This window comes from Phalacrocorax aristotelis, chromosome W (assembly GCF_949628215.1).
Source record: "Phalacrocorax aristotelis chromosome W, bGulAri2.1, whole genome shotgun sequence".
NCBI lineage: Eukaryota > Metazoa > Chordata > Aves > Suliformes > Phalacrocoracidae > Phalacrocorax > Phalacrocorax aristotelis.
In genome coordinates this window covers 2,296,710-2,324,265 of record NC_134310.1, presented here as the reverse complement: position 1 = coordinate 2,324,265, position 27,556 = coordinate 2,296,710, and the positions used below count along the sequence as shown (strand labels likewise).

Genomic DNA, 27,556 nt, shown 5'->3' with positions numbered 1-27,556 from the left:
CTACTTTTACTCTCTAAGTTCTGAAACTTTTAACTTTCATTCAGTATTTATTGTAGTGCTCTAAGTACCCGAATTCCTGAGTTACCAATTTTTTTAATTCTTCATTCCCCTGTAGTTGCCAGGAAATATCGCATGGCTTCCCATAAGCACCCGGTAATTGATGTGCATCATTAATGCTGTTTAGTTTTATTTCAGCACTGAAACATTAAGGACTTAGGTCGTATGGTTTATGGCAGCTATCAGAGTGAATGGTGCACCTGAACTTGAGAAATGCGCTTGTAACAGCCTGCTAATGTGTGCTACCTATTTTTATATTTGTTAAATCTGTATTTCTTACAGTCAATATCGTAACCTCTATTTTGTTCTATAAATAGAGAAATGTGTGTTGTCATAACATTCCTCAGAGGTATTTGGATCGCAGACCTGCCACCACTGCTTTTAAAAAGAAAACCCTGATTTTTAAGAAACTTGATATTTATACATATTCCATAACGGGAGCACGTTAAAATTTGATCGCAGTACTAACTGAGAGACTGTGTTTGTTCAGCTTACATCCTCTTCTATACTTTGGACAAGAATGCTCCGATCGACGACTGGGTTATGGAGTCCATCAGCGGCGACCGGCTCACCCACCAGATCATGGACCTCAACCTGGACACCGTCTACTACTTCAGAATCCAAGCTCGCAACGCCAAGGGAGTGGGGCCCCTCTCCGATCCCATCTTCTTCCGGACTCTGAAAGGTTTGGATCTGTGTCGTCTGGATATTAATGAGACCTAGAATTTTCTAATGCCTCTGTGGGAGCTTCGCAATTAATTCCGTGTCAGCCAGAAGAGATCCTACCACTTGAAACTATTATTGAGAGATAAAAGCAAAACGCTACATACAGTAGTTGGCAAAAGTAAACCACATAATGAGGCAGTAGCTACATTTTTAGGTTCAGTCAGCTGGGGGAAAGCACTCTGACACCACCTAACTTTCTCCCATCAATAATAAAGCTAATTGGATCTGGCTGGATTTCTCTAGGGAGGTCCCTTTTCATTTTGGATCCTCTGGTGACTGTAATGACTCACTCCTATCAACAGAGCAGGCATGCAAAATTATGATTACAAAAAAATCTCAGCCAACGTTGCGTGGGGGAAGTCGTCCCAGTTATTTTTCCAGTACCTGTTATTAACAAGCTAATTCATACCTGATCCCCCTCCCTTAGTGACCAGTGAGAAAGATCAGGCAAAGCAGGGGCACCCTTCTTTTTTTTGGCTGGTATTTCAGCACCGACATGTTTATGAGAGCGAAGGACTGCACTTGTATCAGACTCACTCTCAGATTAACATGGAGAGACGTTCCTCCTCTCCCTTCCCCGATGCCTGTCTGTGTGAAGCCCTGACTTGATCTACCCAGAAATTATTAGTTACGAAGACGTAAGCAATGTTACCGCGAGTGGGAAGCAGGGTGCTTGCTGCAGCTCTGCTCCTTCTGGTTTAACTGTCAGTCACCCATTTGCACAAAGGTATGAAATTACTTCTAAAAAGACGCATAATTAATGAAAAACTCAAATGACATAAACAGCGAACCTATTCCGGGAGAGAAGCATGGCATAAGAAAGAGCATGTTATCGCTGTGTCTTCTCTAGAGAAAATCCAGGCACTTGTATATAAAAATAACATCTTGGCAGAAGGTAATTGAAACTGGACGCAGGCTGGGCCCGAGAGGTCATGACTGGAGGGGAAATTAGGGAAATTCAGGCTCAAACTTGTGCCTGAGAGGCTTGGAATTAGTGTCGCCCCTCAAACCGCTTTTTAATCCATTATAAGTGACTTGGTTTAACGCGAGCTGTGCGAAAGCCAAGCAGAACGACGGTAGAGCAGGGGTGACACACAAGCCCACGTCATTCCCTCTGGGGGATTTGTGTTTTTTTTGGTGAGAGCTTTTGAGTTTGTCTTTCAGCAAACCCTCATGTGAATAGCAAATTTTTTTCTGCTGCCTCTGAGGGAAGGAGGGGAAACTCCATTTTCAGCCATTAAGGAAGGATTTCGATGAATGAGCCAGTGTCCTCAGCAGCACTGGCAGAGAGCTTGTCCTTTTTGCTTCACTGAGATCAGTGTCTCTAAAGCACGCCATCGACCATTCAGGCGAGGAGTGAAAAGCCTCATAAAACAGTTTTTCATGAATTAGCAAGAGGCAGGGAAAAAAAAAAAAAAAAAAAAAAGAAAAATGGTACCAATTTGTTGTGAGCTTATCACTGCCTGCCCAGGTTTGCAGGACTTACTTGTCCAAGTCATGTTTCACTTTGAATGAATTATTGGTAAGATCCTGATTATTCATCCTCCGCTGCCATGAAATGTGAAGAGATAGCACTTTGCGGGTGCTTCGTCTCTATCAAGCGGATGGTGCCAACTTAATTTCATGCTCACAATTTGTGCCAAGCAGAAGAAGTCTATTAGACCGAGTTTAAAATGAGTCGAGGCATCAAAATATAATAACCGCAGACTAATGAGACATGAGAAGATATAGAGGCACAGATATCTAACTAAACCGAAAGATTAATGCACTTGATATCACCTACTTTGTGATGTTTACACAAAGTACCATAAAACTCATTTGGGAAATGAATTCTAGCGCATCAACAGATACCAAAAGGGTGAATTTATATGTTTGGTACGTCTTGTAATAGCCTACAAGGACTATGTCTAATACCCTGCCATGAATACTTAATGATATCCACCCTAAATATGTCATGTTCAATAATATTCAACTGGTTTTTTGACAAATCTATCCCTACGCTTGAGGTGAAAACGCTTTGTCAAGTCTTGAGTGCATTCCAAATTACGCAAAAATGTTGCTTTCCTGCCCTTAACGATTATTAGCAGAAGACGTGTATGTGCCATATGGTAATGCGTGCTCTGATGGTAAATCTATGTCCTGATCAGAGGGAGTTTTAAATCACAAGGAACTAAACAAGCATCAAAGATCCACTAAGTCACCCACTGTCTCCTTTCATATATTATAGCGCATAAAGCTCCTCAAGGAAGCCAAGCCATTACTTGTGTTGTAATTGCGATGTGAGTATTTGTAGTGACTTTACTAATGAAAATGTAGTGATCTGTGAGAAAGAGATATGTTTAGTAGTAAATAACGCTACCACGGAGCGATGAGTTTATATTCTTCCACCTCAGCTCGACTGATGATAATATACAGGCAAATGGGCAAATCCTTAGCTTATGTAAATTGTCGTCACACCGTGATCTTCAATCAATCTGTGACAGTTTATGTCAGTCGAGAATCTGCTTTTTTATGCTCTGGCTGGTTAAACTGATCAGTTAAAGCATGAAAAATCTGATACACGCGTTCTTAGGGACCTGGAATAGAAGGATAAAATGTGATTGAACATCCCATCATTTTTTTTTTTTTTTTGTTATATAATTTGGGCCAAAATTTGAGGTCATTACTAGGATTTGCCTTACTCCTACTAGTCTGGATGACTTCAGTAAATATTATGTATACATATATATGCTGGATATTGAAGAGAAGCAACCAGTCCCCAACAGTATGCATATTTTACAGCCTTTCGCGGCGTTTTGTCACGGATGGCCCCTGAAGTTACGTTCCAGCTCTCAAAGTTACATGACATTTATGGCATAGAGATCTTCCGAAATATATTAAGTCGCAGAAGTAAAGAAATAGGCTGAAAGTTGTTTGCAACTGCCCACGGAAACGTGGCAACTGGAAAGAGAATGGATGAACTGGTGACGGGCAGGCAGGAAGGAGGATTTCCACAATCTTTTGAGTGACTTGTCAATGAATTTTTATTTTTTTTTTTAATCGGTTCCAGAAACAAGCAAATCTCAGAACTGCACTTACTAGACGTGCTTACGCTTCCCTCTGCTCAGCCGTACCTATTCTGGATTTCGGCCAGCATTTACAAACGGACCTTCCTTGAGTGCTGAGCTCCTTTAATTACAGGATATTAAAGAGTAGTATTCTGCTTATCAGAATCACACACAACATCACATCAATACCTATAAACTGGAAGCAGTTGCCTGTTACGCATTAAGGCGTAATGTCAAGCATGAATAAAATGCTGGATCCGATGTGTGTTTAAAAGGATGAGTGGAAAGGGGGGGGGAGGAAGAGAGAGAGAGAAGAGGAGGAGGAGAGAGAGGAAGAGGTCATGGGATGAGCTTCAGTACGCTCCCAGATATCGCCAGCGTGCTAAGATGGGCAAGGAAAACTCTATTCGTGGGCTTTCTACAGGACACCAGATTAAAAGTCGCCACTGTACCATTGCTAAAAGAGCCCTGAAACGGCAGGTGATGCCGGTGCCCCCCCTCGGCCCCCGCTTTCGGCAAGGATGGTGTGGGGCAGCATTTCTAGCACTGCAGTGCCCTCTAATGCTGCCTTGGTGTTGTGGTTCAACGACGCAGCCCAGCTCATAACCGGCACCAAGCGCGAACCCCCGTGCCCCGCCAGAAGCACATGGTACCCACCCGGGCTGCGGCGGCTCAGGGCACTGGAGGCGTCACGGGCTTCGCCTCCTCCGTCGCCCCGAGAAGGCAGCAAAGGCCGAGCGGCGCCAGGGCAGCGTCTAAGTGGCATCAGGGCTCGGGCGGAGGTGACTGCAGGCACAAGCAAGGTTTCGTGTTTTCATGAATGCATTTGTCCGAAGGGCAAGGTGATAACCCAGGTATGGCTCGGTGGGGAAGCGCCGGCTCACAGATTTCTGGAAAGTTGGAGGCAACGTGCTCCACATACCCCACTTCTCTGCATCCACGTGAAAAATGCTGAGAAGGGGGGAGAAAAAAAATTAACTGAGTGTTTGGGTGTTATCAAAGGAGCTGTTTCCCCTCTGCCACAGGCATGGAGCTCATAGATGTGCCTGTAAATGTAAATTACTGCTAGTTCAGTACCTCCATTTGTTCCTAGCATGATGCCGTGATCTAGAGGAGGGTTTGTCGTGATTTTAGCAGCGAGGGGAGCAGCATGCTCTGCACCTGCAGGCAGCGGTGATTTGACTTCCAGATTCATGTGCCAAGTCACTTTTTCCCCCCACCCAGTTTCCTGTACTTAACATTCTTGCATAATTTATTGAGGACTGGTTAATGCTCTACAATGGTAGCTACTTATGAATCCGAGGAAAGTTTAATTCCCTCAGCCAGATCATAGTCAGGAGCTGTAGCTGTGCAGGAAAGCTTTTAATACATCTACTGATTTTTGAAGTCTTGTCTGGTGTGGTTCAGATCACGCTATCTTTTATGGGTATTATGCAAAAACACGTAAATAGTTTTAAACCCCTTCGTGAAAAGCTGAAACAATGATAATATAAGTCAGACTGAGCTTTCAACGTGTAGGTGATTTGACTGTAATTATTTAAAGAAGCAGTGTCTCTCTCTCCTTCCCTTCTTGCTTAATTAAACTTCATACGGAAAAAGAACACGAGAATGAAAAAATGCTGCGGTAAAAGTTTCACATTTGGAAGAACCTGGAGAAAATATCTGATAAAAAGCGTGGTTCAACCTGTGTTCAGGGTTCAAAGAGCATCTGGACGATGCTTTTAGCCCTGTGGTTTAATTTTAGGTAGTCCTGCAGGGAGCAGGGAGTTGGACTGGATGGTCCTTATGGATCCCTTCCAACTGGAGATATTCTGTGATTCTGTGGTTCTGTGTTTGTCCTCTCAGTTCACCAGGATCCCTCAGAGAAAAGGGAACGGTAAAACTCATCCTGTCCTCCCGCACCATCGGCCCGCGGCGCGGGAAGGCAGCACGGCGCCGACCCGCTAACACGATGGTCGAGGCGACGTGTCGGCTTGCCCGCGAGGAGCTCTCAGCCTCTAATGACATTGTCTCTTTCTTGCAGTCGAGCACCCTGACAAAATGGCTAATGACCAAGGTACGGTGCCCTCGATCTGTCGCCTTTTCTGCCGGGGCCTCGGGGGCGCGTGGGGAGGGAGCCGCGCTTTTCACCTGGGCTGCACACCTGATGAGGCAGACGCTGGCGTGATAATTAATCTTGTTAATGAAGTTCTGCTCAGCTGAGGCTGCTGCTTTGATGGGGAAGATGTAAATTTTCGGGAGAGGAAATTGTTTTGTCTCTTTTCTGAAGGACCAATTAAAATGTCAAGCTTCTTTGTATGAAATAAATTTTTAGTCTCTCTGCTGCACTTCTGAATAATTCACATTAAGTATAATTAAGCTCAGCATAATTTCCAGGCTCCTCTTGCACCCTTTTGTGTGTTATAGATTAAAGTTCAAAAGCCTCTCGGTGAGAAATCATAAATCATCTTTTCTCTCAAACCAGCAGCTCCTGTTTAATAATAGCAAAGTTTAGTCAACTTTTCAAGGCATTATCATTACGTTTTCCAAATATGATTAGTCACAGTTCCCCTGCTCCTATCTCCTTTCGAATACTTGTGAAGTCTGTTGCTAGGATATTTTTCCCTTTTTTTTACTTTAGACCTATTTATTCCTAAGTCTTTCTTTCAATTACAGCCGAAACGTTGTACGTTTATGTGACACCTGCCCAAGGACACAGTCAGGGGGATGCGTGGAAAACTCAGGCTTGATCTTGGGAGGTCTATTTGGATTTGAACTCACTTCACACTAGTTTAAAAGGCAAAGCGAGGTGTAAACTTCAAATCCCTGGCTTCACTTAGCAGCTACCACTGTACCCCAGTTTAGTGGGTTGAGTTAACTTGCAATAGATAATTCCTAGGGAAGACAAGAAAGCGTTATTTAGAAGATCAAAGTCAACTCTAGGCCCTTTCATAGGTTTTACTTTGACCTGGAGCATCCCTGGAGGTAAACCCAGACCATATTCCTTCACTAGGCTTCTACTTTGTACCAGGCACCACATACGGTCTCACAGCAAGGTAGCACATCGGAGAGACCCGCTCTCAACCACTTTTGGAAACTCACCCTCTGATTTCAGCATAGGATTTGCTGAAAGAAGTCCAAGTATACAAATCATAAAATTAAAAGCTGGTTTCGCTCAATATTGACTTTTTTTGCACCACGGCAGACACAAATTGAAAACGTCAGGTTTGAATAGATAAAAACTGGCTATAAAGGGTAAAAATGTTAGGTCACAAAGAAGCCTGAAAATAAATTGTCAGTATATTTTTCTGAAATTTGCATTTAAAATGTTTTCAGGCAGGTATGGAAACTCTAGGAGAAGCTTCAGCACAGGGTGTCACCTGGTAAGGAGGACTCAAAAAGGGTCAGGTTCAGTTTAAAAAACAAAAAAGTAAGGCTGGATGGGAAGTAGAGTTGGTGTTTTAGTTCTGCACTGAGCGCGTTGCTCTGTTTCAGCATGACTGTATGGTGGTACGGCCGTACTGCGGTGCTTTTTAATGGATCTCAGGGCATGTAGCACGTGGAGCGTCTGCCTTTTCCGCTGGCGGTGATTTCCAATGGCAAAGCCAGCGCCGGAGACGCAGCAGGCTGCCAGGCATAACCTACCGTAGCTATATATACACATATATATAGGCAACCATTCCTATAGTCACGGTCCGGTCTTTCTCAGTACTTGTCCCACATCTTCTGCTGGTGAAGCAGATACCTGTGAAAGCAGCGCCAGGCTTGTCCCTGAATTTCTGCTTGCTTCTTTCCATGTAACACCGCAGAGAGTCCAGAATTTGTTGGATGCTCTACATGCTGCTCTTGCGATGCTTTACAGCAGGAAGAAAAGTATAGGAAATGTGGAAAAGCGTTTTTCTGTTCCATAGAGCGGTGAACTTACCCCTTTCACAAGGATATAAAGGATCAGATCCTCTGCAGAGAGCCCTGCCTATCCCAGCAGTTAATGGGGAGATGTTAGTAAGTGTGACAGAGGAAGCGCAGCTACGCCGTATGTGGTGGGTGCCCACATATTCCTCAAACTACCACAGAAAAAGAAGAGGTCTGGGTCATCTTCCTTTTGTGCATCACGGTCCTCTGGGAACACTCTGCCCCTTTGCTAGGGTTTTCCTTGCTACGGCAGAACTGTCACGAGAATAATTCATTGCTCTTGTACAACCTGAACGGTGTTTGCAACCGATTGAGTGAATGATACTCCATGTAGACTTTAAAACAGGAAAGATTTCAACCGGTCTCGTGTAACTACTTACAGCGTGATGCCTGGCTGAAGCGTATCCCCAGGGCGGTAACTGTGCGTTGGGGTTGCAGCCGGAGCCTGTGAATTCCCCGTTGCTCCAGGCACGGCGGGGTTTTTCTGATTTGCTTTGAGCCAAGTCACTCACAAAACTGAAATGAGGTTAGCGTGTCTGTCGCAGACGGCAGGTATGCAGAGCGTGAGTTAAACACAGTCAGTCACTCCTAGTGCATAAATACTGGCTTTCGCCTGGGTAGGGGAAGTAAATGCACTGCATTGTCGTTCCTTAGGACCATAAGATATAAGCAGAAATTCTCAGCCTTTTGTTTTGTCTTCCATAGGCTTGTTGATATCTAAATTCGGTTTCCATTTTTACGTGACCTCGATGAATTCTAATAAGACAAAGTCCGAGGTCTTCACTCGCGTTTACTTGGCCCTTAGGCAACTCAGTTAAAGACGAGTCGATGGGGCCGGGTCTCACTGGTAACTGTACTCCACACGCAAGCATTAAGACAAACAAAGTCAAAGTTGCTAAAAGCTCGTTTGCCTTAGAAATCATCAAAGCTAATTCTTTAATCGTCCTGAACCAATGCCTGCTGAAGTCAGTGGGAGCCTTTCAAATTACTCTGTGCTTTGGACAAGGCCCTCAGGGCCATCTCTGCCACAAATGCAATTCTTATTGAGTGACATGAATTAACTCTGTAGGTCATCTGTCTCTAATGCCGGCTCGTGGTTCTGGAGTTCAGGAAGCAAAATTCCCGTACGTGGCAGCAAAGCGTTGCTGGAGGGTGTGGGACAAGCATGGGGGTCTGGGCAGAGACACCAAGGTCTTTGGGCAGAAGGCGGTAGAGCTTTGAAGAGCCCAGATGTGGGGTCAGCTAGAAGGGACGGTACAACTGCTGCCGTCCTTAGAAGCAAAAAAGGAGAGTTTAGGGAGAACTTCAAAGGTTTCTTGGTCAGGGCAAATGTGCTCCCTGTTGCTGCAACTCCCCAAGAGAGCAGAGATCAGCTGCTGCACGAAGGGGCTGCCACCGCGAAGGAGAAGGAGGCAGGAGATACCTCACCTCCGTTACTTCGTTCTTGCCCGTGAGTGATGGATGGAGTTGAGCCTGTCCCACCCTGTGGAAGCTTTGGTCCGCAGTTGTCTGACAGAGGCTGAGAAATCCTGTTGATGAAATGCAAATAATGCTCCGAAGGTGCAAACTCTTGTTATCCGCAGGGCAAAAAGAGGAGCGTCGGCATCCGGAGAATCAAATCACACATCTCCCAAGAGAGCTCTTCTATCTGAAGTGGGTGCCAAGCCCGTAAATGTGTCAGCTTCCTTTCAGATTTTTATTATTTAGCCCGTATGCAACTGGTAGAGCAGGGCGTATTCAAAAGTAGTAAATAAAAGTAAGAATAAAATTACAGTTTCAGATGCTCAAGAGAGAATTTTTGTCACAAGACTTATGCACGTAGGACGAGGCAAGCTGCTTTCGGATGAGCTGCGGTAGAGGCTTCTTGGAGTCTAAAAAACTCTATTTGTTGTTTTAATCTGAAATCTATAATGGCAAACTGGGCAAAGAAGAGATTAATTCATTGTGGTTTATCTTGCCTCAGTTTCCATTTGATAAAGCAATATTAAATTCTTTAGTCCCTATTTTGTCAATATAGGGCTCATCAATCGGTACGCGTTGCCATCAGAATTAGATGTTTGCAAGAGCAAAAAAATCTGATTTCTGCTTTTGCACTACAAATGTTTTATAGCATACCCTGTAAATGTTGATAAAAAGAGACTTACATGATTTTGAACAAACGTTTAATGTTTACTGCTGTGGTGAGGCCAGTGGGAGGTCTCCTGTTCCCCATGCCCGGAGCAGGGCCAGCGACCATACCTAGGCTCCACAAACCCCCCGTGGACATCATCCAAAACAGACATCCACAGCTTTTGTTTCCAAATCTGGAGAAAAATAGTGGTCTGCATTGTTTTCCATCCAGTCTAGAGGTGCGTGGAAGGGTTTCCAAGGGATGCTGGGGGATTTTGCCTCTTCTTACCACTCTCTACAACTGCCTGAGAGGAGGTTGTAGTGAGGTGGGTGCTGGTCTCTGCTCCCAAGTCACCAGGGACAGGACGAGAGGGAACGGCCTCAAGCTGCGTCAGGGGAGGTTTAGGTTGGAGATGAGGGGAAATGTCTTCCCTGCCAGAGCGGTCAGGCCCTGGCACAGGCTGCCCAGAGAGGTGGGGGAGTCACCGTCCCTGGGGGGGTTCAAAGGACGTGCAGCCGTGGCCCTTGGGGCCATGGTTTAGGAGGCCTGGGGGTGTTGGGTTGGGGGTTGGCCGTGATGATCCCAGAGGTCTTTTCCAACCTTAATGATTCTATGATTCCACAATTCTATGATTCCAAAGAGGGGATGAACACGGGGTACTTGACCTCACACCTGCTGTTCTACACTTCGGTGCTCCGCATCTTATGAGTTAACAGTGCACCACTTGTTTCAGCTTCCGGAGCAAGAGGGTCTAGTCATGCCTGGAATTTGCCATTCTGCAGTTCAGCCTTTGTCGCGTTGGATCATTGCAGGCGTGTGGCTGTTTGCCATTTGAAGCCTTCCCACGCTCTTTTTTTCTGGCTATGCTTTCCTGCATGAAAACAGCTGCCGGTGCATCTACAGCCTGATGTCAGCCCCAAAACAGTCACATCACCTCATACTCCGACTGCAGGAAACATCAAGTTTGCCTCTTTTTTTTTCTGTTAAAGCTTTTGATGGCTCCGGGCTTTCGGTTCTGAAGCTATTTTGCAAACTCTGCGTGTAGCAGTAGTGAAAGGATGAGCAGTTCAGATCATTTTCAAAGAGCTGCTTCCTAAACAAATAACGCAGTGGTCTGTAATGCTATTTGCTAGAGGTAAGAAATAAGAAGCATCCCATTTATCAGAATAACCCCTTCTGGGGATTAAAAAACCTAGCCTTTTAAACTCTTGTCATCTGGCTATATTTACCAAGCAGGTGTAGGGACTCTTTCATAAGGTCCAGAAAATGGAAAGCATCTCAGAAGGCAAGGCGTGCTTGAAATGTAAAGAAGGAGGGTTATTCCTGCATATTGATTGTGTTTCCTGCTCCGCTAAGAGTTAAGACAACTATCTCTGGATGCACTTGAAACAGAAGGGCCAGAAAGTCAGCAGGTGGTGTGGTGTCTGTTCACCTGATCTTGCATTTCTGCCCTTTACGCCCTTCTTGCATCTTTCCAAGAACTCTTCCAGTTTATACTTGCCGATAAGCAAACTTGCGAACACCCCTGCCTTCTCTGAGCTCTTCACCTGTCACCAGGACAACATGCTTATCTCCATTATCAGATGCTGACCGTAGATGGGAAGAAGACACAAGACCTCATGCTCTGACTTGTTTGAATGCTGATGGATGCAAACCTCAGCGATGACAGCTAATATTGTACATCCCAAAGTCGGCCATATAGCGCGGTCAACGGGGAGAGGTGGGTACCTTCAAAAACCAGCTTCTCCCATCCCAGATAAGCAGGATCTGTCATGGATGTGAGGTTTCCTTCTCTCATCACTGACCAAAGAGGGAATCTGTGAACGGCTGTGCACATGGAGATGGATCCTCACCTCGGTGCTGCCTGAAGTCAGAATGTGACTCCTCCCGGTTGGGTGTGCGAGTATGCGGTGTGGCCGCACAGCATGACCCATCTCAGGCTCAATTTGTTTCCATCTTCCAGGACAAAGAGCAACCTCAGGAGTGATACTGAAGTGCATAACATGTATTATTCAACCTTCCTCTCTTCTGACTTTTATTTCTACCTTCCCAGAAGGTGATACCAAACTGGAACAAGGTGGTAGGAGAATCTTTTCTTCTTCTCGGATGTCTGGGTGTCTGCTCTGGGCAGAAGCTCCTATTACCCCTTTCTTTTCAGCTGTCCTCCGTACTATGCTTTTATTCCGCTGTCTGAGCTTCCTTACTCCCCCAGGTTTCTAGGACGGCTTCAGGTCAGCAGCAATCTTGGCCCCGAAGGCAACTTTCTATCTTCTTCTGTCTTCTGCTCTATCCTGGAACAGGTTTCCAAGTGCTCGGCACCATAACTAGCTCAGGGAGCTCAGCTTTTCCGTGGGGACACCCGTGGGGCAGGAAATATCACTTACTGTCTCTGCTGTCTCATATGGGAATATTACTCAGCTTATTTTCTCTGGAATTTAGACTGTTTAAGGCAAAATAAAGCAACAGGAGTAGCGCAAGGCCATGTCTAGTTCAGAGGAGCCAGGCAATATAACAGCAAGCATCATTCCCCCTCCAGCTCTCCAGCTCAGGTAGTTGCTTGCAGTGAGCGTTTTGCAAAGAGAGGGCATTCCCTCAGCGTCTACCGACGTGCCCGTGCCGTGCCGGGGTACCTGGAGTTTGCAAATAAGGAAGCTGCTTGAGTAAAGCATGAAAAAGGGAAGATATTTACACCAAAATGACAGCAGAATTCTTTTTTCCTTTGGCCAGTTTCTGAGTGCTGGAGACCTGAAAGGATGAAGAACTGTTGTTGTCACTGACAACTTGATTTTTTTTTTGCCTTGACAAGACCAAGTTGAAATGTTTATTTCATAAAATGGCACCTGAGATACAGTTTTGCTTCTTCAGAGAAACACATGAGTTACTGAAACATTTGAAGAACAGACCTGGGGGAAAACAGAAGTTAAAGAGAGAAGTGAGAGGTGAGAAATGATATGTAGGTTCATATGGATGCAGGTTTTGGTACCTCTGAAAGTGTGTTACCACCTTTAATACAACTCATTAAACAAGTAGGAAAATCAAGTTTAAAGAGTGTTTAACCTCCATTAAAAAAGGCAGTTCTCAAAGTAACAGCTGATTAGTCAAGATTTTATAATGGCTTGTTCCAAAAGGTGGAATAATACAAATTTTAAAAGCTCCCCTGGAAACTGGTGGAAGTTGAAGAGGCAGTCCATTGTCTGACCCCAGAAAATCCCAGATGAGATCTAGATGTATCTGTCGAGTTATGCCCACCTTGTACGTGACTTTCTGGCTGACGTGGAGGGTTTACATCTAAACTCGGTGGGACAGGAGTTTTCTGCTTGTCTTCTCTAAGACAAGAAACCCTCCTGTGGATTTGGGAAGGAGGTGGAGAGCAACAGCAGCAGCGAGTACAGTGTGAAGCACCAAGGGTAGTAAAGGTATTGAAGATGGAAGCACACAGGTTAGCTTACTTTTAAAATCAGATTATTATAAAGGTAGTCAAAACCTGAGGCCTTGAAAACGAATGAAGCAATAGCCTCAAAGTAGCAATGATCTTGCACATCATTTAAGTTTTTTTAAGGGGAAATATAACCTAAACTGTGGCCAAGTGAAAGCTAGAGGTACAAATGATTCACGGAGATGTGTTGGCTTGGAACAGATCAGGGGAAATCCTTAGGGGTAGGGACCTAGCCTTTAACATATAAAACTTTGCAATGCATCAGAGGTTTACCTCCCATCTCCTGAGTGCTTAGATCTCCATGTTTATCCAAATATTGAATGCTGTTTGTATGTCTTAATAGCAGAACAGAGCCGAATTGCCATAAATTCCATCTTGGCTATCCCCAACAAACAGTGTTGTTGAAATCCTGGTTATTAAGAGTTATTTGCTTTCCTGTCTCTTATCAGTGAAATTGCCTCTAATCAGCCTTTTGAAAGCGTTACCCTCAGGGAGTAAAACTGGAAGACTCCGCTGCCTTGGGATGGTTTTAAAACATAAATCATTTCAGAAACATTTCTAGCCCAAGAACCCCCCAAGATGGACAACATAGCCCAAACCTTTCCCTGGTTGTTGCCTCCGTGTTGCAGTGATCCCAAATAAACGGCCCCTCCAGGTGCCAGTCACCATAGTAGAGCCAGAAATTAAATGGGCAGCTGTTTACATTTTTACAATGAAAATGTCATGTATAATGCCTTGAAAAGTGCTCTTATATGAATTAAAGAAGTACTAAACTTCAGAGTCGGGCATGCTGGGTTAGTTTTTTTACGTCTCAGATACCCTGACTAAATTTTCCTACGCGTTATGGCCCTGCTAAGATGTTTCAGTGTGGTCTAAATATAAAAAATAGTTAACATTTAGCAATCTCCCGTGGAGATACCCGGTTTCCTAAGCACAATATAACCCCGGGGTCACAATGTATTCACGCTGCAGTGTGGTACCATGAGTAGGACTGCTTTAGAGCGTCACCTTGGTAAACAGAATTGCTACACACCTTACATTTATCTCTATTTTGTCTGCTTTTACAGCTAAACATTTTGCAACCTTGCTTTCTTGGGATGAAGTTGTTGTAGCTGTGCAATTATGCTGATTGAAAAGATGATTACATTGAAGTCTCTTCTGATGATAATCATCTTCCATTTATTTAGGGCCATTCATCACAAAATACTTTCCAAATTGGTAGGCAAAGTTGCGCACGTGAATTTCTCTGCAATCCACAGAAATACAAGTACCTCTAGAGAGGAATATGGCGGTTGTTTAACAGTGCACAGCAGCAACAAACTGCAGGAAAGTGAGAAAATATGGGTTTTTTTGCTAACCTGCCAAGAGATCAGATGTAGCCGGTGGTTGTTTGATGTAGAAGTTATCTGCAATAATCCCTGGTAATTTCCTGCCCTGCACTAAGTTTTCAGAAGTTTTACATAATCCCTCCGCCAACCGAAACCCACCCTCAGGTCTGACCTGAGCATGCTGTTGGCATAAGGTTGGTCTTTGCCAGAAGAGCGGCTTTGACCCCAAACTATATAAGACATGGACTTTGCTCAGTCCCATGCCAGTAGAGGCAAAGAGGAGCTTGGTAGGACTTCGCCAACCTTTGCGATTCGCCTTCTGTCGGACAAGAGGAAGCAGAGATGGGGCTCTTGGCAGAAGCATGGACGTACCATCGCAGCTATTTAGCCCAAAGCTGATAAATAAGAGAAAATAAAGCAGAGGAGAAGCTGAACACCTCAAATTTCTGTATGAATTTGGAGTGCAAATGTTACCTCGACAGCCAAGACGCTTTTGGAATAATAATCATATCCCTTCTTTTTTCTTATTTTTATGTCAGGGTTAGAAAAGAAGCAATCTTTTTGTAAAAAAACAAGCAGTTGTGGAGTTGTATTTCCACAACTGTGTTGCCACAAAGCGGGAAAATAAATTACAGAAAGCTTGCTTAATAGCGGTGGAACACCACCTGGCAAGTGGAGAACGTGTCTGTGATTTTCCGTAGAGCACCGTCCCTCTGCCGCAGTTCCGGCCGCTTGTGTGCAAAAGCAGCTGTCTGAATTATTCCCGCCACCCGTGGAGGGGGCACCGGCAGATGCTGCCATCCCATCTTAGTTTGTCACTCTAACGAGCACATCTGGACGAGGGGAAGAAAAAAAAAAACCCCAACAGAACAAGTCAAGCTGCTCAAAGCGCTGAAATTCAGCGCGCTTTCCAAAGCCTGCCTTGATGACAGATTTTCTCCAGCACGTATGGGATGACTTTTTCCTGTACTGTTTAATGGTTTAAACGTTGTCAAGAAACAAACTTGACTTTGCTGGTTTACCTGTCACGCCGTGTCTGATGCATTTTTTTTCCACCAACAGGTCGTCACGGGGACGGGTCCTACTGGCCGGTGGACACCAACCTGATTGACAGGAGCAGTCTGAATGGTAAATACAGGCTTCGACCAGCCATGCTCCGTAAATAAGTGCCATTTTAGTGATAACCTCCTACTTTTCTTCTCTTTATTGTGCTCTCGTTCCTCTCTGTCATGGGTTGGAGGCCACCCAACATGCCCACGGGCTGCATGCTCGCTGTTTTGAAGGGAAGAGTTATCTCTGCTGTTGAAAAATCTCATCCTTGTGCAAAAATACCTGCTGCGAACCAGACAGTAGTTTTACCCAGAAATTTTAACAAAACATAGGGTGGGGACACTATGCATTTGTTTTGTCTTTCTTAAAGCTGATCCCCAAACTACCCATCAGATTTCCAGCTGATGCAGGACTCCCAAAAGTGTGTCGCTGGGTGTGATAATCCCATTGCAAGAGAAACTTTAGATAGGTCTCAGGCCATGGGAACACCTTTAAAAAAAATAACAGCTTAAAAAGAATTGTAAACTGCATTTTATATTAACATATTTCAGTTTAAGCTTTCTGCAGAAAATACCATTTTTTAAATTAATTAATCCTGCTCTGAAATAGGAAGACTTGAGAGGAAACCCTATGGATTAACGACAATTAACTGAACCTAATCAGTGCCAGCTGGGGTATAGACACGCTATCAATAGCTTCGTACCCCTGACCCCATCTCTGTTACCTAACGAAGGATTGTCATCTCACATTATTGAATGAAACAACAGAGAGGAGTCCCTCAAATGTGGTATCAAGTGAGGTTTGAAAGTACAAAATAATTACAAGGCACATAGCTGATTAACTCACGCTGATTATTTTCCTCAGTCGAGACAAGGAGGGAATGCAAAATTTTGTTACCTTTTTCTGTCCTACTTTGCTGCAGCCAATGCAGCACTGTTTTAAGCTTTTCTCCTTCCCTTTACAGTAGTTAATCATAAATACAGGAAAACTGACTTTTGAGAAGTAAAGAGAGCTTCCAGGGCCTGCAACAAAGGGTAGGGAGAGGAAACAATGTGTTTTTCTTGAGAGTTGCTGTATTTTATGTGGTATATTCCTTCAATACCTTTTACTCAGCATGGAAATGAAAAAGAAACCAAACCCCAAAATCTCTGAGATTCCTGTACTAGACCACTGTAATGCTGAAAGGATAGCACTCGCAGCTGCTTGTCGTATTCAATGGCCTGAAAAAGCCATGAGAAAAGGACAAATTGTTTAAATAGCATAATTAGTTAAGTAAAGAAAGGATATTAGGTCAGAAAACCAAGGCAGAATATTACAATTAAATTACATCTATCACTAACTAAAACTGTTATTTGGAAAGATTTTCCCTTTTTCCCTTGCACATTCAGTTATACTAAAAGCAAAATGAAGCCCCGGACAAGTATTGTTTAGTTTATACGTGGGGCATTGTGGGGATGAAGCCGTATGAAGACCCTTGAGTTACTTTCCTTTCGAAATCTTGGACACGCTCTAGCTCAGCTCTTCCCTTTGCTTCCCATTGCACCAAGTATTTAGGTTTTCTCCAAGCTTAAGTGGAAAGATATTTTGAGGTTGGCGAGTTTGTAATCCTACAGGATGCCTGTAAGATCGCCTTAGAAGACAGAGCAAAAGGATTGCTCACTGTTTCATGCAGGTCTCTGTAACATATGGCCCAACGATGAGCTGGGCCTTACCAATGAAGATTATAAAAATATGAGCTACGCTATTCCCAGTGCAATATTGAAAATATAGTTGAAAACAAGGGACCAGTGTGAAGTAACCGCCTGAAGTCACTTTGACTGGGACTTCACACCAAAAATGATGCTATTTTCAGTCCCAGTCTTGCTGCTGCGTTGAAATGAAGGAAGCTCATCACGTCAAAGGATAGAGCCCTTAACCTGCTCAAGTGTTGCATCGGGATGTGGTCAGCACAGCTGTAAAAGAAATATCACTAAGGTTGGAAAAGACCATCAAGTCCAACCACCAAAACACCACCACTGTGTCTCCTAAACCACGTCCCCAAGTCCCACGGCTACACAGTTTTTGAACCCCCCCAGGGACGGTGACTCCCCCACCTCTCTGGGCAGCCTGTGCCAGGGCCTGACCGCTCTGGCAGGGAAGACATTTCCCCTCATCTCCAACCTAAACCTCCCCTGACGCAGCTTGAGGCCGTTCCCTCTCGCCCTGTCCCTGGTGACTTGGGAGCAGAGACCAACCCCCCCCTCACTCCAGCCCCTCTCAGGCAGCTGCAGAGAGCGAGAAGGGCTCCCCTCAGCCCCCTCTTCTCCAGGCTAAACCCCCCCAGCTCCCCCAGCCACCCCCCAGCACACTTGTGCTCCAGACCCTGCCCCAGCCCCGCTGCCCTTCTCTGGACACGCTCCAGCCCCTCCAGGGCCTTCTTGTCCCGAGGGGCCCAAACCTGAGCCCAGCACTCGAGGTGGGGCCTCACCAGTGCCGAGCACAGCATATAATCATAGAATCATAGAATCATTAAGGTTGGAAAAGACCTTTAAGATCATCGAGTCCAACCGCTAACCCATCACTGCCAAGCCCACCACTAAACCATACCCTCAAGCGCCACGTCTGCCCTTCTTTTAAATACCTCCAGGGTTGGAGACTCCACCACCTCCCTGGGCAGCCTGTGCCAGGGCCTGACTGTGGGGTGAATGCAGTACTGACAAATGCGTCGGCCATTCAGGTTGGCTGATACATGAGATATGTGTTTGCCTGTAAATACTATGAAAGACTCTACAGGCCATAAAGAAAAAAAAAATCCATAGTCCCTGTATTTCCATTTTCAGCTGATAATAACAAAAACGAGCTGAGAGTTATTGACTCCCAGCATCAGGTTATTAACACCCAGAAAATGCAAAGCCGTTACTTCTTAAATATTTTCCTGTTTGCTGTACCGCTGAAATGCAGCGAGACATAAATTTCAGCTCTTTATGACACCCTTCTGTACCCTCCGTCTGCTTTTTCAGAGGAATTCATGCCCCCTGACAGGCTTTATGTGTTTTATTTTATGGGCGACTCTTAAAGAGGGAGGGGAGCAAATCCAGCGCTAACCATCCCCTCGTTGTCTGTCTGTCCTTCAGAGCCGCCCATCGGGCAGATGCACCCTCCCCACGGCAGCGTCACGCCCCAGAAGAACAGCAACCTCCTCGTCGTCATCGTCGTCACCGTCGGCGTCATCACCGTGGTGGTGGTGGTGGTGGTGGCCGTCATCTGCACCAGGCGCTCCTCGGCCCAGCAGAGGAAGTATGTTCTCAAATCACGGGATGGGAGGAAAAGGCAGCAACGCTCAGCTTCAAAATAGATACGGGCCATAACGTTTCTACTGTGGAGACGTGGGGTCTGGGGTTGATCTGCGATTTGGGTCTGGATCGCTTGTAGTTTTTGGAGGTGTGGGCTTGGGGAAGCTGGTCATTTGTGGTGAGTGTCCCCGTTCCCCGGGCTGCAGGGTAAACTGTGGAGAATAAGTACCCCTGACATGACCAGCCTTGAAAAATCAGTGTGCCATGCACAGCGCTCTGTTGTTTATATTGCCAGGTATAATTCAGACATAGGAAAGAATCAATTCCATTGATTTAAAGGAAAAAAAAAAAGAAAGTATTTGTCTGTGCCTGGTGATGCTGTCAGACTTTCTGACTCCGCAGCCCTGCACAGCTGAGAAACAGGGACAGCCCTGCTCGCTTGCTAACCTTTGTGAGGACGTTATCCTCTCCAGACAGTCTGTCTCCAAAAGTTTTCCAGTAAAAAGCATCAACGGCTGTTGGTCCAGATAATTCTCATATACCTGAAAAAAAAAAAAAAGGAAGTCTGTAGGGGGAAAAAATCTTTAGGATTCTTCTTAAAGACTATAAAACGGCAGCAGCGTAAAGCACAAAGGGTTTTTCAATTTTTTCTGAGAAATTAGAGGTGGGGTTGAAACAGAGCTGGGCTTGATGCGTTTAATTAATTGAAAACCAGAATACTATTCATTATTTTACTGTTACCTCATTGTATTATTATACCATTGCGAAAGACTGAACATGCAAAAGTTCAGTGATAGCTTGTCCACAAGAGCGGTGAATGTCTGCACTAAGGGCAAGGCACTATTCCACTGATTTAAACTGATGCTTGAAAAAGTGTGGCACGAGGAAAGGAGGGATGGTCAGAGGCCCGAACGGCTCCCATGTGCGCTGAAATCAGCTTTGGGCTGGGCGAGCGCAGGCAGATGGAGCTTGTAGTGTTTTATAGTCCCCAGGGGAAGTCCTTTCTCTAAAGATGGATATTTGAGGGTAGATTTTTTTAAATAAGAAAGCTCTCATTTAGGCAGAAAAGTAAGGGCGCATGCTTTTAGGAGTGCTGGGGTAGCTGAATGATAGCTGATTTGAAAATCTGCTTCTATTTTGAGTCCTAACACCTGAAAATCAGGCCGTCATGTGAAGGCAGTGGAAATTCTTTTGAGTGGTGTTTGGTGAATCAAGGCTAAAGCTCCCTTGAGTTTCTAACAGAGAAAAGGGAATTACAAGAAAGAGAAACAAATAGATTCATCTATCCAGTATTAGGGGGTCTAAAACTTAAATTAATCAGCTTTGACCTCCTCTATAGCCCCTGGGGAGGAACAGGAGCATTTGAAGAATCATTCGTCTTATCTTAAGACATCAGAAGATTTGCCATCTGGAGACGCTTATGGCCGTCCATCGACTAAAACAAAAATGTGAAGCTGGCGGGTTTGGATTTGCTGTTTAACTTCTAAATGTCTACACTATGGGCAGGTGAATCGCACCCAAGTTACCCTAAACCAACCCTTCTCTACCGAAAGTGGGGGAAACGTAGGGCCGTAAAAATTAAACAGTGGATCTTAAATTTAACACAACAGGAAAAAAACGTGAACTTCTTCAAAGCAGAGGTTGTGGGTGGGAATTGCTTTGTTTCTGACCTGCCTGGGGAGATGCACACTGTGGTACAAAGGGTTTAGATTCAGGCTTTTATTGGCAGCCGGTTCTTAGTTTAAAATCACTGGTCAACTACCGAGCGAAAGGGCTGCAGCAAGGGTAAAGGCCAGGCCTCGTTGGATAATGCATGTGTCCTTCCCCAGAGCAAAAACTTGCAGGTGATGGAATAATCTCCTGTAAGCCTTCAGTGGAGGAAAGTCATATTTCTTAAGTTAATTAAAACTTGGCTGAACGTAGCACAAGAAAGCATATTATACAGAATAACCTGGTACTGACCTAGGCAGCTTAGCAGGCATTTTCTGTCTCTGCCATCTAGGGAAGAATGGAATATCAGCCGTACAAAACCTGTGAAAATTTGACACCAGTAAAAAAAAAAATGGGAGAAAAATGCGAGTAAAGATTCAGGTGCAATAGCTTACCCAGTTGTGCATAAGGGGAACGTAGGGTCTTCTGCAGTAACTGAGATTCATATCCTCACCGTAATTACATCTTCAGCAGCATGAGGTGCTCGCCGCCCTGTGCTGGCAGCGTCTGCTGATGTGGTGCCACGGAGGATGGTCGATGGGGCCACCCATCAGCTCCGTCCTTCAGTGCACTCCTGGCCCAGGCAGCTTAAGCTTAGAGAAGATGAATTCCAGTTGAACCTTAAAATAAGGTAAAATACATTTTGTACAGCGTACAGTGCACATTCAAACTGCAGGACCAGCTTCTTCTGGGAATTTTTTAAGGCTTCAGGGTATAACGTGCCGGAGCGACGAGCCTATGGACTGGTAACACAAGATTATGACTACCACAGGAGAAACGTCGAGGGCAGTAGGTAAACAGTGCATATTTAAACCATTAAAAAATGAAGCCTGGTCTTGAACAAGTGCCCAACCAATTAGTACGCTGGGTGGGGGAGCGGTGTAAAAAGAAGCTGCAAAAAATAAGCTCAGACTAGTTTAAGTCCTATATAAGTAAAAGGGACGTGCCAGTATATATTTGGGGAGGCGCGGGGGAGGCATTAACCAAAGTGTAATCAAACTCAAACTGATGGGGAATGAGTTGGCAGCCACTAAAGAGCCTCCGCATGTCACTGCTGTGTTCCCTGGAGATGCTCCTGGTGTCTGTGCTTCCTCCCCGTCGGAGCTGCTCGGTAGCCTCTGCCCCATCTCTTGAACGGCGGCTTGAGGCTGGATCTTACCACGGGGGAGAGGACCATGAAGCCAGATGATAGGAGAGACAGGTACTGGTGTTTCAGCTTTTCAGGGTGGCTGGCAGGAAATAAAGAGGCCAAAATGTAGTAATTTTTCATTTGTAAACACCAGGGCAGGTTTTCCGGAGAAAGAATTGGTTCGTATTCTTTCTTTTTTTCATACAGGACCTCCATATCAGTTGAATTCCCTTTAATGCAGCCCAAAATGCAAAGTGCACATTGTTGCCAGGTTAAGAGTACAGAGCAGGAAATCTAAAATACTAACCCATGCATCCGAAGGATAATTCAGGTGAAGCGATGTTCGCATTTATTGAGTATCTTCAAAGCGCGGCGCAGGCGGCGGAGCAGGAGGCTCGGGGGTCACGCGGGAGGCGATTACGTCTTCTTGGGGCCGTTGCTTCCGTGTCGTGCCTCTGGAACTGTCCCTGCTCCGTGAGAGGCGACATCTAATCGGACCAGGACTGGGTGGTTAGCCATGGGATTTGTTTTTTCTTACGAGCAAGAACTTGTTTTGCCCAGGAGAACAGTTTATTTCTGAGATCTTCAGATGGAGACAACCTCAGTTGTTAAAAAAATAAACTAGGCTGAGCTGTTATAACCTTAAGTGTTTTCTCTGGGGTAATGGGACTGTAAAGCGAAGGCAATGAAGAGTAATCTCACTCTGGAGTATGTGAAAAATTATTCTATGTCACGTGTATATTGTTAGGAGCTATGGGGGTGTGCTGTGTAATGGCTGGAGCCGCTGCCCAGGCGGCGTTGGGCTGGCAACTATAAGAATAGACAAGAAGAAATAGTTTCCAGAGAGTTTATTTGTTTTGAAAGTACAGCTTGAGTTCTGCTATCCTTATTCAAGGTTGCATGACCATAATATATATTTTAAGGGCAGAGCTGAACTCTGCTTTTATATCCATCCTTAGGAAAAAAATATATATCATTACGGTATGCAAGCTGGGCGCGTTTCATGGTGTAAAATAACTAAACAACAACAGAAAGGCTGCTGTCTCAGGTCAGCTTTTCCATTCCAAGCTCCTTGTCTTCCCCATCCCTGCTCCAGTTATAGAATTGGTGACGGACTAAATCTGAACCCCACTGTAACTCTCAACACGAACTTCTGGAGCATCGCTTCCCATTGCTGCAGCTGAGGTTTGGAGCAAGCCGATGTCGAAGCCTTTATGACTCTCTGCTATAGAGACAATGTGCTTGCCTCGTGCAGCAAAGATCCCGCCTCCCCCTGAAATTGAGGGTAGATGCATTTTCAGAAGCCGAAGCTCAACTTCTGCATTGCATAAACACAACATTCCAGGGGAGGATTTCTTTTCGTTTGTTATTGATGACCTTTTCGTATGCACTCCTGGCTCTGATTCAATTTGCTACTCACGGGCTGTCAGAACATCAATAATTTGTGAGGAAAAAAAAACCATTATAAACCAAGCTAGACCATTGCATATATTTTTAAATTATATCATTGCTGTAGCGCTTTTGTAGTTATGGTTGGAATGACACGTTCATTAGAACCCCCCTGTTTACAGCGCTGTATAAAATTCCTTTGGGGCTGAAATTTCTCTTGCGTGGCTCAAGCCTGGAGTAATGCATTATTTTCAAATGCAAGTGACAAAAAAATAGCTGCTGGATCCCAAAGTGGAGAAAGTAATTCCTTGTTTTAAACCAAAATCACGGTCTTTTTTTTGAACGAGTCAGAAGGAACAGCTTTAGTTTTTAACTTCAGGCGGGTCATATGTTCAGGTTTGAATGAAAGTGCTCGTAATTATTCTTGTAGGTGTTAATTAGGATGGTACTAGGGTCTGTGCAAGAAGGTATTAAAGAGCTGTCTTTATTCCATGATCTTTATTCCCGTTCTTTGAAATACTATCATTTTAAATTATTAACTTTTGGCAATTAGCAAGTAACAGACTAAACATAGGAAATAATTATGACCAGAGGCCAACACTCTTATTTCTTGTGGGCTATAAAGAAAAACCTCTGAGCGACCCCAGCCTTACCTCCACCGCTAACTTCCCAGATCACACTTTAAAATGGATCTTTTGACCCTTGAAGAGCTTTTAGGTACCGACCAGTCAAAGGACCTAAACCAATTTCTGCCTTTAAGGGCTGGGATATTTCCGCAGAAGTAAAAAGTCCTTGCCATCTGCTCCTGGGGCTAAGACAAGGCTGTACCCTCGGTGACATTTTAAATTATAGGATGTGTTTGTTCCTTCTCTTGAAAGCAAAATGTTTGGTGCGGTTGTGACACGCATCTCTTGCTTTCTAGAGCAGGCTGAGTAAATTCAGCAAAGAATAGAAATTGACTCCAACAATTGGAATTTCTTAAAGTTTAAAATTTCGTAGAATAGAATCATAGAATTGTTTAGGTTGGAAAAGACCTGTAAGATCATGAAGTCCAACCGCCAACCCAACACCCCCAGGCCTCCTAAACCATGGCCCCAAGGGCCACGGCTGCACGTCCTTTGAACCCCCCCAGGGACGGTGACTCCCCCACCTCTCTGGGCAGCCTGTGCCAGGGCCTGACCGCTCTGGCAGGGAAGACATTTCCCCTCATCTCCAACCTAAACCTCCCCTGACGCAGCTTGAGGCCGGTTCCTCTTGCCCTGTCCCTGGTGACTTGGGAGCAGAGACCAGCCCCCCCCTCACTCCAGCCCCTCTCAGGCAGCTGCAGAGAGCGAGAAGGGCTCCCCTCAGCCCCCTCTTCTCCAGGCTAAACCCCCCCAGCTCCCTCAGCCGCTCCCCAGCACTGAGAGCTGAGAGCTGAGAGCTCCAGACCCTGCCCCAGCTCCGCTGCCCTTCTCTGGACACGCTCCAGCCCCTCAAGGTTCTTTTTTGGGTAAAATAATCCCATGCCACCTTTCACAACATTGCCAGCAGCGTGTGATAGGAGGGGCAGCTCTCTGAGCACACCTACACAATCAATGCACGTGGTGTGAGTCCTGGGGAGGCCGGTGAGAGGTTTTGCATTGCTTTCCATGGATTTGGGAAAGAGCCTTTCCCTTCAGAAGGTGCACAGCTGTGTTTTGGGGTGAGCATAAGACAGGGGTATCAAGTAGCTGAGAGTGCTCAGTGCTCTGGAAATCAAGGTTTTCTTTGGTGTGTGCTCCGCGGAGGAAGTGGTTGGCGGACACGAGAGCGTATTGTAATACCTGTGCATAAAACGAGGAGAGTTAATGATGCTCTGGATTTCCATAATAAAAATACTGCTTTAGTGTATATTTAAAGAAATACATCTTATGCTGCAAGCGGTTACGGGCGGTATAAGATGCACATGATGCGGTAGAAATGGGCTCGGCAGTTTTCAGTCGCTGTTTGTAGACACAGGCACTCTGTAAACTGGCCACCTCCTTTCTCTTCCAGGAAGGCTGGTTTTCCCCGATTTCTGCATCAGGGAGTGCAAAAAATTACCCACCCGGCTGAGCTCTAAGCTCATCCCCTGGATGAAACTCCAGGAAGCATGGGACCACACCAAGAAAACTGCTGTCCTTTGAAGAACACAACCAGAGGGGTTCCCTAGAGAGATGCCAACAAGGAGACATCACTCTTTTGGTCTTATAAAGGGGAAAAACAATCTTATGTGATAGATTTTATCTTTCTTTGCTGCAGGAAACGTGCAACTCACAGCGCTGGTAAAAGGAAGGGCAGCCAGAAGGACCTGAGACCCCCGGATCTGTGGATACACCACGAGGAGATGGAAATGAAGAACATCGAGAAGCCGACGGGCTCGGACCCCACGGGAAGGGACTCCCCGATGCAGAGCTGCCAGGACATCACCCCCGTCAGCCACAGCCAGTCGGAAACACAGCTGGGCAGCAAGAGCACCCCGCAGCCCGGTGAGGGGCTCCGAGGGCAGGAGAGGCAGAAATGGGGTGGTTTTCACTTGCTCTGTAGATTTGGGGGGAATTAGAATCATAGAATCATAGAATAGTTTGTGCTGGAAAGGACCTTAAAGGTCATCTAGTCCAACCCCATTCCATGTACACCCGATTTTCCTTTTCTCCATCACCAGCATATAAATTTTCTTTAAATTAAGTTGATATTGCCGGTTAGTGACCTTAGCCCAGCACATGGAGTCTCTAACAGAGAGCTGAACCGGGCAAGATCCAGTAGGAGATTGGAAGAATTGACAGCTCTGCTACGGCTGCCAGGAGAGACGTTCTTAGATGATTTTTGCAGTGGTTTCAAATTAGGGGAAAACCCATTGTTTTTTATTTTCACATCATTCTAACTTTTTATGTTTAGGAATTAAACTGGAAGTCAAATTTGCATACCACCCTAAGAAAAACAGAGAGGAAAAAGGGGTATGGAGAAGGAAGTGAGGGGGAAAAAGAAATAAAAAATGGAGCAAAGGGAGAACGCCATCAGGAAGAAGGTCAACAGCATCCCCAGGAGCAGAATTTGGGCCGGGGAGACTGAGAAAACTTACAAAGAAAGAAGTTCTGTAAGAAAAATGTGGTTCCAGTGAAGTTTCCTCCTCCTCTTTTTAACCTGAGCGCACACAGCACATCACAGGTTTCACTTTAGCCGAGAACATTTTTTTCCACCATAATAACAGAAAGTCTTGGGAGAGGCAGGTGGCGTGTACGGGGAGGGGGGGAAACACAGCGCACAAGTTGAAGACATAAACGATGATCCTTGAATTCATCGTGAAGCCATTGCTGGTGGGTGAGAGAGTGAAATAATTACGGAATATCGGTCGGGGCTGTAAATAATGTAAATGTAAATAATGAAGGCAGCTTTTTCAGATGCCTCTCATTATTTTATCCCTTTTCCGTAGCTCCTGTTGTTGGAAGGAAAGAAAAGGTCAAAAGGAAATGTTCTCAAATTTCTAAATGGATCTCATTTTCTTTTCCTGTCATTGTGTTTTGGGCTGATAGTCCGCTATTTGGAAGATAGCTGCAGCAATTATTTCTGTTGTTTTTAATGCAAAGGTCCTCCTTAGAGTAGACATTGGGAAAACACAACTAGAAGATTCCCTTTGCTTAATACTGCTGAGGAGGAGGAGGAGAGCCGATCCAGGGCCCAGGAAGATCAATGTGAGAGCTTCACTGATTGCAATAGGCTTGCCATCGAGTGCGTGGTAGGAAGTCATCACAGCATCTGAGCGAGTTAATGCCAAAGGCTGGGCTGGACATTTTATGTGTAAATGCCTCGGACCGTAAATAAATACCCTTATGTTTCTTCCCATCCCATAATACACAGTTCAGTAATACCGTCCCTGGCTTTTCACTAGCAAGTAGGGCTTTGAATGGCCATCGACAGGAGCCTTGGCATTTCAGTCCTGCAATTCAGAGGGCAATGATTTGGGGAAAAGTAGTCTTTTCATGCAAATCTTTATTTCTTTCTTCTTTTTTTAAGGAATATGTGTTCGCTTGGGTACATCAGAGTGAATATTCTGAGTGGGTGTTAAGCTTAGCCGTATGGCAGTATTAAACTGAATTCATCCATGGTTTATTAAAATAGCAAAAGTAGCCAAAATATAAGGTTCATATGAGACAAGGTATGAAGAGAGAAACACACCTTTTATTTCCTTGCAAATTATTCCACCCAGCATCCGGTTCCAAGCACTCTTCCCTTCTGACAAGTGTATTCTCTTGAAGTTTTGAACACTTCAAATATCCTGTACTAATGCGACTAAATTAGAGCATCCGTATATCAATACCTAAACAGGATATCTAATTTATATAGCTGCTGGGACAGTTCTGAATTGGATTGGACATTAGGCAGCGTATCTCAGCTCTCTGATCTAGCTCTG

At 45.0% G+C, this 27,556-nt stretch overlaps 1 protein-coding gene across 1 annotated transcript in view; it reads left to right on the top strand.

Annotated features, from left to right (window-relative positions):
* DCC (DCC netrin 1 receptor) overlaps window positions 1-27,556 on the top strand; it is a 608,612-nt gene that overhangs the window by 544,027 nt on the left and 37,029 nt on the right. Inside the window, exons 20-24 of the mRNA XM_075077076.1 lie at window positions 548-742; window positions 5,854-5,886; window positions 15,658-15,723; window positions 18,759-18,921; window positions 25,408-25,634. Of these exons, the coding sequence (XP_074933177.1) occupies window positions 548-742; window positions 5,854-5,886; window positions 15,658-15,723; window positions 18,759-18,921; window positions 25,408-25,634 (684 nt within the window). The remainder of the gene's footprint in view (window positions 1-547; window positions 743-5,853; window positions 5,887-15,657; window positions 15,724-18,758; window positions 18,922-25,407; window positions 25,635-27,556) is intronic.